This window comes from Mytilus edulis, chromosome 14, assembly GCF_963676685.1.
Source record: "Mytilus edulis chromosome 14, xbMytEdul2.2, whole genome shotgun sequence".
In the NCBI taxonomy this organism is placed as follows: Eukaryota; Metazoa; Mollusca; class Bivalvia; order Mytilida; family Mytilidae; genus Mytilus; species Mytilus edulis.
The window spans coordinates 40937346-40953018 of NC_092357.1; the positions used below are offsets into that span (position 1 = coordinate 40937346).

General features: G+C 30.0%; 1 protein-coding gene across 1 annotated transcript; it reads right to left on the reverse strand.

Annotated features, from left to right (window-relative positions):
* Positions 1-14030: 14030 nt before the first annotated feature.
* LOC139504202 (uncharacterized) lies at positions 14031-14705 on the reverse strand. Its single transcript, XM_071294267.1, has one exon. It carries the CDS (start codon positions 14703-14705, stop codon positions 14031-14033), a length of 675 nt encoding a protein of 224 aa, XP_071150368.1.
* Positions 14706-15673: the final 968 nt, after the last annotated feature.

Consider the following 15673-nt stretch of genomic DNA (forward strand, 5'->3'; position numbering starts at 1 on the left):
ATTGTTGAAGAATAGGAAAACACAATTATAATTGAAGACATTAAAATCCTTTTAATTTCAAATTGGTAAATGAATAACATATGGAACAGTTGGATTTTAGATATTATTAAAAGTAAGCAGCCAGTATACTCATGTTCGTGTCATTTTAGATTATACATGAATGTTCCAAAATAAGTCACGCATAATATATGACAAAGTATATGTTTTATCTGATTTAGAAAAAAAATAATAAAAAAATAAACATAAATGTTTTCTGTAATTAGATAATATGTGCACGAAAAAAGGGCAAGGGCGCTGTAAATAAAATAAATCAACAAAACATAATAAAACCATTTAGATATATAGATGGTATGTACTTTTTTTCATTTTGACAGACAAATATCGTTATATAAGTTTTAGATAGGTATAATCTTTGCCGGATGTGATATAAAGCTCTTTTTTCTTTTTACCATGGATACGTTAAACTAGAATGCCTATCTTTTTAGGATACATAAACTGTTGTTATTGTAACCAACAGATTAAAGGTCATTTTGATAATAGCCTCTGTTTAAAATTGAGCCTATTTCTTTAATGAAACTCATATGCGTTCTTTGATAGCATAATTTGTTAAAGAAGATAGAACACAATCAAACGGACATACATAAGAAAAAAAACACTCCGAAACGTTTGTGTTCCCCATTTTCTAAAATGTTCTAAAGTAACACATTTTTATACATTTCTGTATCACACAAGCGGTTAAAATGCTTAAGAAAACGCATTATTCATTCAAAAAGTTATTTCTCTAAACCCATGCCTTCTTATCCAATTTTTTAGAAACAAACGTCCAGCTCTTATCATTGTCATTATGGTTACAATATATATGGGTTGTCAAAATACATTTTGTATACAATCTTATAAAACCATACGAATCAGTCGTATTCAGCCTTTAGTTTTCTATTTTGAATGTGTTTACTGTTCTTTGTCTTTAGATCGTTTTCTTCTTTTTTTTTGTCTACACGTTATCAGTTTATTTTGACTTATGAGTTTGAATGTCCCTTTGGTATATTTCGCTTTTTTTTTTCCATTCATGGAAGACTGTTTTTCTATTAATTGTTGTCATATTGTAATTGGTTAGTACACGGCGGAATATACTGTAAATCGTTTTTAAAGTTAATTTAATTTAAAATGGATTACAACCCACCCCAAAAGACCTATATACAATTTTATATAAATTAGCTGTGCTTCCAAGAACAGATCGTTATTTGAAATTGTACAGCCCACCATTTCAGAGTTTCAAAAAATACAAATGTTATTGAAATTTAAACTCTGGCATAGTTATAATGACGTATAATGACACCGCGCGTTGGATTAATGAAATATGTCGGACCCATACAATAAGAATGTTTGTTTGAACTAAAATATAATTGGTCCTACTGAAAACAAAGATTTATTAGGAAGGATTGATTTACTGGGTTGAGAATAAGTTTTTAAAATGTTATAACAATGCACCTAATATGTAGCAATAACGTAACAAAGGCTCCCTACGACCCCGTTGTATAATTAAGATGTAACGACCTCTTGTATTGTTTTATAGGTTATGTTGTAAAATGACAATTTTGAGATGAATGAAAATGACTGTTTCGGAGAAAAATATATCATATGATAGGTGAGTAATTGTTGTGACATTTATTATGAAATATATATTATATGATTTTCAGAATTGATACATCGCGAATTCATATACCTAATTAAAAAGAGAAAAATAAAATATGTTGGGTGTGAAGATATAACTGAAATTGATATAACTGAGCGACATAATATATACAGTATTTCTAACCAGAGGCGAATAAAAGGAATTTAGTCTGGTACAATAAGAGGAAGAATCAGTGTTCCAAGAGGGCGAAACAACAAGTCGAATAAAAACACTATAGACAAAACATAAAAAAACGAATTGACACTCAAAGGTCAACAAAAGACAAAAATTAATTCATACCAAATGAAACGAGTCAACTATGAACCGGAAAGGAACCACAAGCAAATGTTGACGGATAATGAAAGTTGTGTTTATGGAACGCCAGAGCTGCCTTATAATAACAATAACCTTATCATTAAGGGTAGAGATACATTATGAAGCAAATGTTCTATACTATAACGACATTTGACTATAATACTCTGTCAATATGCTATATCACAAAGATATATTTATATACTATAACGACTATACTACTCTGTCAATATGCTATATCACTAAAAAATATTTATATACTAAAAAAAAAATTGACTTTAATACTCTGTCAATATGCTATATCACCAAGATATATTTATATACTATAAAGACATTTGACTATAATACTCTGTCAATATGCTATATCACCAAGATGTATTTATATACTATAAAGACACTTTGATACAGCATGCAGCTACCCTTTCATACTATTTAGTCAATTCCCTTTGTTATGAAGATAATATTTCATACTATAAAGACAATATAACATGGAGCTACATTTTCATGTTTTTTTAATGACAAATCAGTATGAAAATGTAGCTCCATGTTATATCAAGATGTCTTTATAGTATGAAATATTATCTTCATAACAAAGGGAAATGACTAAATAGTATGAAAAGGTAGCTGCATGCTGTATCAAAGTGTCTTCATACTATATACATATATCTTGGTGATATAGCATATTGAGAGAGTATTATAGTCAACTGTCTTAATAGTATATAAATATATCTTGGTGATATAGCATATTGACAGAGTATTATAGTCAAATGTCTTTATATTATATAAATATATCTTGGTGATATAGCATATTGACAGAGTATTATAGTCAACTGTCGTTATAGTATATAACATTTGCTTCATAATATAGCTCTGCCCTTAATGATATGGTTATTGTTATCATAAGGCAGCTCTGGCGTTCCATACATGTTCCTAAACATTTATATCATGTATCTAAAATTATATTATGGAAGTTTTTGGAAATCATTCTGTAAATCGTCCGACGGTTGTGAACATGCCTTTTTTAAAATCTTAGAATATTCTTTTTTTTTGTTTTGCCTACGGTATAAGTAGAACGAAGAACATTCGTTTTAAGTTGATCTCATTTTTCAAAAAAGGTCTAAATAGACAGTTTGTTCTGATATTCTTTACTTCGTTTATCATTGAAGTTATATGACTATGTTAGATCGCGACTCACTTATTTGTTAAGTGAGGGAACCAAGTTTATGTCTGTAAACACAGATTTTCACTGAAAAGAATACTACTCTTAAAACAGAGCATATAAACCAAAAAAAAAAGGCTCAAACAAAAGCAGCACACACGAATTAGTGTATCAACATATATTTTGATTCGTTCATATATCTTTACTATAAGTTTGCTTGTACCAAGTTACACTTAAAAATAAAGGACATGTAAAACTGTGCAAAATGTAACAACAAACAAAACTTAAACCAAGCAAATAAGACAATACAGCACACTACGTACAAATATTGCTATGATTAAATGGTTATTGTAACTATCACTTCTTTTAAAAAAAAAGCGAGATTCAAATTAATGTACCGACCGATGCAAACAATGTAATCATGAAATGACACTATAACTTCTCAAGACGTCTATTTTGTATTTGATCAATGCAATGCATGTACTTTATTTAGTTTAATTCTACTTTTTACAGTAGATCCATTTCATGGCACACTGCATGATATTGATCATCAATCATATTAAATTGGGATGATTAACTGCAAAAGCTGTTTCTTCATATCTCATTATCTTCATAGATGTTGTTTTCTTAGGTTTTGAGCTATTGTTTAAATATATTTTATTCTATTTTTGTACAGTTTATTTTATTGTATAGTTTAAGCCTCTATTCATATTTGTCTAACAATAAACATAGTAAAATTTCTAAAACTTACATGACCCAATAACCAACTAACATTGCTGTCTAATAATAAAATATTCCGTAATCATTTAAGATGTAATAAACAAACCCTTTTGGACTGGTTGGTCCTTAATACTCTTCAAGTGTTTTCCCTTTTTTGGTGGGTTAACTTGTTTATATCGGGCGTCAATGGTGAGTATTTTTCGAGGACAGACACATTAAGCGTACTCACATATACGACGTTTACCTTTAATGATATATTTTTATAGCAAAAAAGTTGTGTTGAAATAGGAAACAAATTAAGGCGTTTTTCCATGGTTGCACACATATCATTTTTCCATAACACGTGATCAGTGTTTTTTTTTTAAAGTGGTACATTTTGTGTTTTTAAAGACATAAGTGTTTACCTCAAATACTTTCTTCTATAATTTGAAAATATAAATATATATATCCGAGGAATTCCACAAGTAGAATTAAAGAACAAAATATATAAATCTAAAACTGAAATGAAAATAAGGCAAATGCTTTGGCGTATATTTATCATAGGAAGCACGAAGGATACCACGTCCGGGGAAACATGTTCTAACATTCCGTAGCAATTGGTATCACACATGGAGGTCTCAGTCTTTTAATTTTTACAGTTTGATTTGAAGACCATTTTGTCTTCTTAACGGTTTTATTTAGTCAAACTTTGTCACAACATATCGCATGCCTTCAAAACACGGCATATCCTGATAATAAAAGAGGTCTATTTAAAATGTTTGATTTGATGTATAAATTTAGGGATAAATAATGAAAATGTATTCATTTTTTATGATATATTCTTTTCTTTATATTCATTTTTTTTTCAGAATTTTAAAAGTGAACCACTTTTAAACATCAATCAGTCATATCTGAATTATCTAATTAGATTTTTGTTTTTACTTTTAAAACATCATATATAAAAATGTTTATATATATATGAATACATATTGACGCTAAATATCTAAGTGCTTTTTACGAAGATAATAATTATAGTGCTTGATTGTGCAATTGATCTCAGTAAATGATTTTCATTTTAAATACGTTTTGGTAACTCTAAAGAACGGTTTAAACATCTACTGTCGTTTACTTTTGATAAATGTAACTTTATAATAGATTGAAATTAAGCTAAAGATCAATTCGCTATCTTGCCTCAGCATGTTCAGTGAATATCAATGTTAAGCCTTGTGTTCTAATCAAAATACATGTATTTTCACACGAAGATATTGTTTTAAATTAACATTTAACGCACTAAGCGTCGTGTGCCTCCCACATTCCAAAGTTTGTGATGTTCACTTCTCTTAACGTTACTTTCAGGTTAATATTAATTTGATATGTTTTCTGTATACATGTAGTCTAAATTGCATTTTTAAGACGATAACTTTTTAAATAAAACAACAAAATGTAGTTGATGGAGTCGTATGCATACAAGTTTAATAATAGCTCACTGGACACTAGCAACAACTTATTTTATACTGCCTATTAAATGAGTGTATAAATTCCTTGTTTGTCTTTTTTTTTCAGTTGCAAACATTTCATATTACAATGTATTTCAAAACCATAAGCAATCAGACAATACACTACGTTTCACATTTATTAAATAATGAATGAAAATACAAAAATGTCACTGGAATAATAGAAATTTTTAACACAATCTTCAATTTTGGGTGCAGCAGTGTTGATGCAATTCGAGCCGAAATTAAAAAAATATGAATAAAACTGGCCTTATGTGTATTTTATTTACATTTTTAATAATAATTTTGTAACAAATGAAGAACAACCCTTTCAAAATACTTTTAAAGGCTTGAAAAAAATCAAGAGTTTCTACATCAGGTATGTATCTATGCATACACGTGATGTACCAACTTTGGTGACCTTTACCATGGGAACGAGTCTATAGAGGCCAATACATAGTATATGTATGCATATTTTAAGAAAAATTCAATGGTTAAAAACATTGCTATATCTGTAGGGATCCACCTTAAATGTTTTTTCAGCTGCAGTTACAGCGACATTACCTTTAGGTAGCACAACAGTGGGTGTTTGAAATAGAGTCAAATACAGTAAAATCCTTTCGAATACTCAACATGAATATCTCGACGGTATTTTTACTGCTTCAACATCTGGTGTTTACTCATTGTCTGTGTCCATGATGACAGGCCTTCTATCCTCCCACCTTACACTAAGGAAGAATGGGGTGGTTTTGGTGTGGCTATACGCTAACAAGGGGGTGTAGGAAATGTAGTCCCATACAGTGTAATCGTTGGTCATCTAAATAATGAGTATGTTGCCAGCACCGGTATATATACAGTTCCAGCAGCTGGTGGTGTTTACGCACTGTTTGTGTCCATGATGTGTCCACTATAACCGCTCACCTTACTCTAAGAAGGAAAGGGCAGATTTTGGTGCGGCTATACACTGGACAGGATTATGGTATGGCGTCACAAACTATCAACGTTAATCTGGCAGTCAATGATCTAATTACTGTACAAATAAACAGCGGTTCGAGTCTGTATAGTGTTTATACTGAGGATTCATTTATTTTCGTGGGTATCAATTTTCGTGGATTGATGAAAATTTGCATATTCGTGGATATGTAAATTCGTTGTTTTGACAAATTCTGCATTCATTCCTTTAGAAAATCAGTATTTCGTTAATCAATTAAATTCATGGTTCCCCTGTACCCACGAAATCTACGAAAATTGGTATCCAACGAATATTAATGAATCCACACTAACACGTTCAGCGCAGTTAGGATACCCTAAAGATATACGTTGGACCAATAAATATGAGCAGTGAATAAAGTTTTCCATTTTGATATGGTCATACCTTTATTAACAAGTATTAAGATAACAAACGCATTCAAAGTGTTTTTTAGACTTAGAAACAAAAAGTGTATTCGATGTATATTTTATTAGTATATTGTAATGCATTGTATTATGCTTTCAAAATTGGGATAAATATATATACCTAAGACTGATTAAATTAAGAAAAGAAGTATACGTTAATGAGACAACCAAACGACAAATACAACTTAAAGTTGCATATCACTAAGGTGGAAATACAACATTAAGATTCATTACGATACGAGCTTATGTGATATGAATATGCCTTGGTTAGTATAAAGAAGTAAAATAAAAAAAAAATACTGAACTCTGAGAACAAAGTTAAACAGAAAGTCCCAAATCAAATGGCAAAACCAAAAGCTCAGACACTTTAAACGAATAGACCCGATATGTTTCGTCGTATTTTTTTAAGCAGTTTCAAATGGTCCAAATTGGGCAACCACAAACCATGCCTCTTTTGGGAAGATATGTAAACTTCATAGATAATTATTTATGTTTAAGTTGCTGAACTGCTTCTTACAATGCCCTATATTTTTACCTTTGATAATAATAGCAGTGCATGTAAACTTTCCATTCTAGGATATAATTTTTTTTTTAAACTTCGTCGTAAAAAAGGTACAGTTTTAGCCGTAAAAGGATTGCTTATTGGAAATTGCATACAGAATTTCACAAAATCTGCTTTATCTCAAAGATTTTTCATGAAATTAAATCCCCCCCCCCAAGTCGGCTTAGTTTGCCGAGTATTAAATCACATGTTAGCTTGTCGTGCAAAAGGTGTATTTGTAGTTCCTAAATGGAAGTCTGCTCTATTTTGGCCTATGGTTTGGAACAACACAGAAAATAGATTTTACGATTTTATTACAGCTATTGTTGAATTTGATCGTCCTAAACATTGCTTTTGATCTGGTTCAGATCCAGACAATGTTTGCGCCTAATCCCCATTTATCAGTAACGTCCTTGTTTTTAAACTTGATTGTTCATCGTATTAGGTCACATTCCTTTGTACGGTTCAATGCACAATTTTACTATCGGGTGTACATTTTTACTACAAGGTAAAATAACCGTACCGAAATAGGTAACGACTACGGAATGTATCCACACGCTTACAAACGTAAACATTATTAGTTCAAAATATAGCTTTAAGGATAGAGATGCAACTTTGGCAGTTTTGATTTGAGAAGCACCTTGTGCAGTTTATAATTGAGATGCACCTTGTGCAGTATATAATTGAGAAGCAACTTGCGAAGTTTATAATTTTATAATTGAGATGCACCTTGTGCAGTTTATAATTGATATGCACATTGTGCAGTTTGTAATTGCAAAGCAACTTGTGCAGTTTATAATTGAGAAGCACAATGGGTGGTTAAAGTACAAAATATGCACCCTGTGCTTTTGTTTAAGATGCACTTTGCATGATGATTTTTATTTTATAGTGATATATATATATAGTTATATGTTTAATATTTAACTAAGTTGTGCTTAGTTTTATTTATGTTTCATTATTACAGGACAGTGCAACATGGCGGGACATTTCTCAGTTTGCGAATTCAAAACAACAGTTACCGGATGTGAAAAAAAGACCTTCAAATTTAGTTTTGACTGGTGTAAATCAGCCCATCTAACTAAATTAAATATTGATCTTACAAAATTCAAGCTTTTTTTTTTTTTTTTTTTTTAAGGTTTACATATTTTATTGAAATCTTACATTTGTTAGTTTAAAACATCGATTACCGGTACCTTATCCCGGCCTCGTTAACATTAGTAATGATATTTATATATACAGGAGTTAGTGGTTGTTAGTAATATTCACCAAATATATATATATAATATACCGGTATAAATACATGTAAGTTATAAATGCTAACAAATATAAAGATGGTTCGACATAAATGTCTAATGTCTAACAAACAAAAAATAATCAATTCTTCATAAGTGACATATTATTTAGTTTTGGATTTTAAGGAACCAAACAAAGATTATAAATCAAGAGTAGTTTCATTTCTTTTTTCTCTTTCTTCTCTCTTTCCCCCCTTTTTTAAAGCAATAAATGTTTAAATGATTTTATTAATTTTTGACTCCTCCCTCACAAGAAAAAAAAATATAAATAAATAAAATAAAAATAAATAAATAACTAAGATAAGCTTTAAAACACACTGAAAGTAATTAAGAAATAAGAAAGCCAAAAAAAACAAAAAAAAAACGGAAAGGGTAGAAATTTATGAATATATAAATAAATATCAGGAAATACCAATGTAAAGAGGTAAATAGAAAAAAGAAATGAGAACCACTTGCATTCACTTTCACTTTCTCTCGGTCTCTCATACACACATACAATTCTTACTTACATACACACATCCATTACTTAATTATGTACATAATTATTGTTTACAATTATATGCATCAAAGAATAAAAAAAATCTAATCAAAAAATTTGCTCACAGATTAATATCATACTCTATGGTGGAAATATATATTGTAATGGGGTCCAAAATTTTTCATTATAAACATCGACATTATTATTTTTCTTTGCAATATAATATTCATATGACTGATATTGTTTTATTCTATTTTTAAAACCAAAAATATAAGAAGTAAGTTCCTTAAACTTACATTTATATATATATAATTTTTTGCTACTAAAAATAAAAGATTCATGAATAAGCTTTCTGAATAGAAACCAAGGAATATCTGCTTTTTACTGATGGCAAAATCCCTGCTATACAATCTTATTTGCTGTAATAATGATGACCAAAATTGATATGTTATTGGACAATCATAGAAAAAATGTACAATAGTTTCGTCATCAAGTTTACAAAAAGTACATGAACTAGAATCTTTCTTCTTTATCTTGTACAAAAAAGAGTTTGTAGGAATTATTTGGTGAAGTATTTTGTATTGAAAACTTTTTAAATAGGTATCTTTGCAAGACTTCCTTAGTAGCATAAAATATTTTTGCCAATTTTCAATTTCTGAGTCTATCAACTGCTCCCATTTCTGAAATTTTTCAAGGGGAGGTTGAAATATATGATCAATAAGACTCTTATACACAAATTTTGGTTTTTTATTATTAATAATCTGAGTACAAAAAGCATCAGAGATGTTGACATTTTCAATCTGTTGAGAATCACAATATTCTTTTATGTGATCTTTAATAAATTTTGGAATATTGGAGATTAGACTGTAATATTTCAGAAAATTATTTGTAAGAATCTTATGTCTAATCTTTTCAAATGTAAAGAAGTCTTTGTTTTGACCATTTACAATGTCTTTTATATACTGTACACCAAAGTCCTTCCATTGCATATAAATAGTGTAATCTGAAAGTGGCACAAAATTTAAAATATCTAGCGATAGTATATCATTTGTACAAGCCTTAGTATAAAGCTTTGCAGTATGTAAGCAAAATAAAACATCTTTCCAAAAAGGATTCTTAACATAGCCATGAATTTCTAGCAGTTTTTCTTTTTGTAAAGAAAAGACTCTGTCACCACCAAATTTGGTTAATTCAGACAGTAATAATGTCTGCCATGATCCCTCTAAATTCAAAAGAAGTCTTCTGACCCAGCTTATTTTTAGATATGTACTAAAAGATGACAAATGCACCATGTTCAAACCTCCCTGCATAAAATCCCCAATTAGTGTATTGCGTTTTATACGTTCTAATTTCCCATTCCAAATAAAGTTATAAAAGAGAGTATTTAACTCTTTAATTTTAATCTGGGACAGATTTGGTAAAGCTGTGAGCAAATGAATTATCTTTGGTAATGCCAGAGTCTTTACAACAGTAATTTTACCAAGTAATGTAAGTTTTCTGTGTTCCCAAGCCTTAAGTATTGATGACCTTTCCTTGATTTTCTTTGTGAAATTTATATCTAACATAGCTTGTAAATCTAATGAAAAATCTATTCCTAAAAGTTTGAAATTTGACTTTGTCAATTGAAGATTATAATTAGGACAAAGTATATGGTCTGAATATTTTTTGGTTCCAATCCAAACAGCTTTGGTCTTGGATGCATTCATTTTAAGCCCAGAGACCCTTTTAATGTATTTGGTTTTGATGTTATATTTGTTATTCTCGTGGTGTTTTGTCTGTTGCTTGGTCCGTTTCTGTGTGTGTTGCGTTTCGGTGTTGTGTCGTTGTTCTCCTCTTATATTTAATGCGTTTCCCTCGGTTTTAGTTTGTTACCCCGATTTTGTTTTTTGTCCATGGATTTATGAGTTTTGAACAGCGGTATACTACTGTTGCCTTTATTTAAAGGAATCAAAACATTTTAAAGTCTCCTCTAAAGATTTTTCCTTTCCATCTAAAACAAGAAATGTGTCATCAGTATACTGGCTCAACAATAATTCTTTGTTGTGAATAGGAATACCATGGATGTCAGATGTAGATTTTAGTTTTAGAGCTAATAATTCAACACCTATAATAAATAAATATGGGGATAGGGGGTCACCTTGTCTACAGCCTCGCTCAAGATTGAAGAAACTTGACAAATTACCATTATTTATTACACAGCTTTTAGCTTCTGAATAGAGAGTCTCAAACCATTAGATAGCATATAGATGGTCCGAAATTAAAGCTTTTTAGAGCTTTTACTAGAAAATCCCACTCAACAGAATCAAATGCTTTCTCAAAATCAACAAGTAACAGTAAACCAGTCATATTATGCTCTTCCAGATAGTGCATAAGATCATATAATAAGCGAATGTTTTCCCCAATGAACCTATCTTTAATAAACCCGTTCTGAGTGTCACTTATAATAAATGGCAATACTGGTTTGAGTCTGTTAGCTATAGCTGCTGAAGCTATTTTAATGTCAGTATTCAGTAAACTGATGGGTCGCCAATTACTCATATATCTCCTATCTTTTCCATCTTTTGGAAGGCAAGTAATGACACTCTGATATTGAAAACTAGAAAAATTTCTATGCTCATACCCAAAATATAAAGATCGATAAACAAATGGACCGAGATCTCTCCAAAATTTTTTATAAAAATCAACTGTAAATCCATCGGAACCAGGACTCTTACCATTTGTCATATGTTTCAGTGCCAGAGCACATTCATCAAATGTCAAGTTACCCTCACACAGATCACTCTGTTCCTGTGTGAGTTTAACATTATGGTTATAAAAAGAGTTGTCTTCCCTGTCAGATCTTCTGCTTGAATACAGAGTTTTATAAAATTTCTGTTGTTCAAAAAGAATGCTAGACTGTTCAGAAATATGTTTACCCTGGTCATCAATCAATTCAGCCATTGTCTTTTTAATGAAATTACTCTTCTCTAATTTGCAAAAGTATTCAGAGCATTTTTCTCCATTTTCATGCCAGTTTGCTCTTGATCTGAGGAGTAAACCTTCAATCTTTTGTTCCCTTTTATTTTCTAGCTCTAGTTTCTTCCCATATAAAGTAGCTTGAACATTAACATTTGGTGACATATTCATAATATTTTCTAATTGTTCAACCTCTTTTTCAAGCTTAGATGTATGTTCTCTATCCTCTCTATTTTTTTCAATACTATAAGAAATGGACAAAGTCCGGATCTTCATCTTCAGGATTTCAAAAAATAATTGATCATTACATGTAAGTTTAACATCGAGACAATTTTGAATGTCACCTGAAAGATAATACTCAGAAATAGTGTCTTTTATACATGTCTTAATTTTCTCAACATACTCAACATCTCTTACAAGTTGTGAATTAATACCCTTTTCCCCGCTTAGCAAGACTGGCAGAAAAAGTAAAGACAATGGCAGAATGATCTGTCTTATAACCGGGTATAATCTTCGTGTTCTTCATAAGAGAATATATGTCCTCAGTGATTAAGAAATAGTCTAGTCGACTTTGTTTAATAGGAGATGGTTGACGCCAAGTAAATTTTCTGTCAGTAGGGTGACATGTTCGCCAAGGATCTAATAATTCTAATTTTTCAATAATTTCTTCAATCTTTTCACGAGATTTGGGATTTCTTTTATGTAAAATGTTATATGTATCTAAATTGCAGTCCTGGACAACATTCCAATCACCACATAATAAAATACTAGTATTAGCATACAATGCTATTTTATATAGTATATCATCAAACAATAATGGTTCATCCTTATTATATCCATAAAGACATACTAAAGTCAATCTCTGTTCAAATAAAGTGATATCAATAACAATATAACGACCATTCTGGTCAAATTTAGTGTCATGAATAGTAAAATCTAAACCCTTTTTAAACATGATACTAACTCCAGCGCTTCTATTGTTATGATGACAAAAAATGCAAGTAATGCCCCATTCTTCTTCCCATATTTTTTCAACATCTTTACTGCTATGTGTTTCTTGAAAACATATAATTGAAGCATGTTTGCCCTTTGCCCAATCAAAGACATCCAATCTTTTCTTTTTATTAGAAAATAAACCCCTTACATTCATAGATAGTATAGTAATATTATTATCTATTCCCATAGGTTATGTATATATAACAGATAGAACATAAACCGGAGAGCAAATAAGTTAATTGTAAAACAGTAATAAAGTACATATTGTAATCACATACACACAACACACATACAATAAAATGACACTGGTGATAATGTACAAAACACATCAGATTGGTTTCACAGTATTGGCGTAAATTATGAACCGTATAATATTTAAAAGTTAATAAAAAAAAAAAAAAACACAACAGAAAATGTATCAACATAGACTTGAAGATTATCTTACTCAAAGTTAAATAAAAAATAAAAAATAATTTTGTAGTCTAATAGTGATTTAAAGCAAGGAATGAATTGATTGCTTCTTTATTTATTTATTGAAGTCACAGAGGTGTAGCCTGGTAAAAGTAACTTGAATTGAAGGGGGAAACACCTGTTTGTTATCTTGAAAAATATATTGAATTATCTCCCTTATCATCAAAACTTTCAACTATGCTCATATACAATGGAATGAAAATGTAACATAAACAGATGAGACCAACATTTTTACAATTTAAAAAAGAGTTAGAGTTATCTCCCTTCTTAAAATCAGTATTTCAAAACAACTCATGAAGCTGTTTTCTTGCTAATTTTCTCTTCTATATTGTCAAACAAGTCAAACTTTATTCTTTGGTTACCACTTTTACTGTTCTGGAGCTTCCCATAAACACTACAGTTATAAAACCAAACATTCTCTAGTTTCCCAGCTAGGTTAAGTCTTGACATCAGTCATAAGTTCTTCTGGGTGATATCATCATGAAATTTTATATCTTTTTTCAATCCTTTTTTGCTCCTCATGATCTTAATTTTCGTATCTGTGTTTCTTACTTTGGCAATGATTGGTCATATTGCCCCATCTTTTCCAGGAATGCGATGTATGGCAATTAAATCAGTAGGCTCCAAATTAATCTTCAAGTCTTTTTTGACGAGGTTGACAAATTCAGCATGTAGATGTTCATTGTTTTTTTCTGGATAGTTCACAATGCGAATGTTGTGCTTCCTTGAATACTGCTCATTGTAATTTGCAGATTTCAAAGCATCCACACTTCTTAAATTACAATCCTCCACTTTTTCATCCAACTCCTTTATCTTAATTTCTTTCTCCCTTAGTTTCTCCTTCAGAAGGTGATTTTCCAAGTTTAGAGAATCAACATTGTCTTGCAACTGTCCTGTTTTTTCTCTTAACTTACTATTGAATTCTGCAGTGATAGAATCTTTTAGTGTATTCAATAATTGACTATCAATACTTGTAACAAGTTCTTTTAAGTCACTTTGTTTGACTAACGACTCTAAATCAGATTTGATCACTGTGTCCTGAAGGGATTTTTTAATATCTTTTAGGTCTGAGTGAATGCTCATAATGTCAATGTTGTCAATACTTTCCTCAGACACATCTGAATGGGTTCGTTTGTCTCGCTTTGGTAGTTTTTCTTGTTGATCTTTGTTGCCTCCAGGTTTTTTGGCAGCTAACAATGATTGTACAGTCTTAACACCTGCCTGGTTTTTGCCTAGAGACATACTGTGGTAGTAATGGTAGTAATGGATAACAATGGATACTAATGAAATTAAATCCAATTTGCACACTAAAAAGTTTATATCCTCTGTATCTTTTTCAAATGAAAATATTTTTCACAATTAAGTCCAGAAACAGATAGTCCATCAAAAACTGAACATGCACATATATTTTCTGTTTATGTTAACACTCTAAAATCAGATCAAAATGCCAAAAAACTGCAGAGCTAAATTAGCTCACAACTACTCTAGTGGCCATCTTGTATTTCTATTTAAAAAAAAAACTCAAGCTTATTAGGTAGTTTGATTTATTGCTGTGAAATGAAAGAATTTAATTTTACAATATGTAAAAAAAAAAATTATTATATAAAAATTCAGATAGGCATCTTTAATTTTTTTCATAATTTTTTCAAATCAACTTGGATTTTCATCAAACTATGCAGATATATTGGATATATATCAAGCTTACTGAATCCCATTTCATTTAGTTTTTTGTTGTATTGCTGTAAAATTTAAGAATTAAAGTAATTTTGGTAAAAAAAAGCTAGGATTTGCAATTCAGACAAAATAGAGATAGTACACTTTAATTTTTTTAATAACTTTTTCAAATCAACTTGGATTTTCATCAAACTATGCAGCTATTTTACATATATATCAAGCTTACTGAATCCCATTTCATTTACTTTTTTGTTGTATTGCTGTAAAATTTAAGAATTAAAGTAATCTTGGTATAAAAAGCTAGGATTTGCAAATCGGACAAAATAGAGATAGTACACTTTAATTTTTTTAATAACTTTTTCAAATCAACTTGGATTTTCATCAAACTATGCAGCTATCTTACATATATATCAAGCTTACTGAATCCCATTTCATTTACTTTTTTGTTGTATTGCTGTAAAATTTAAGAATTAAAGTAATCTTGGTATAAAAAACTAGGATTTGCAATTTGGACAAAATAGAGATAGTACACTTTA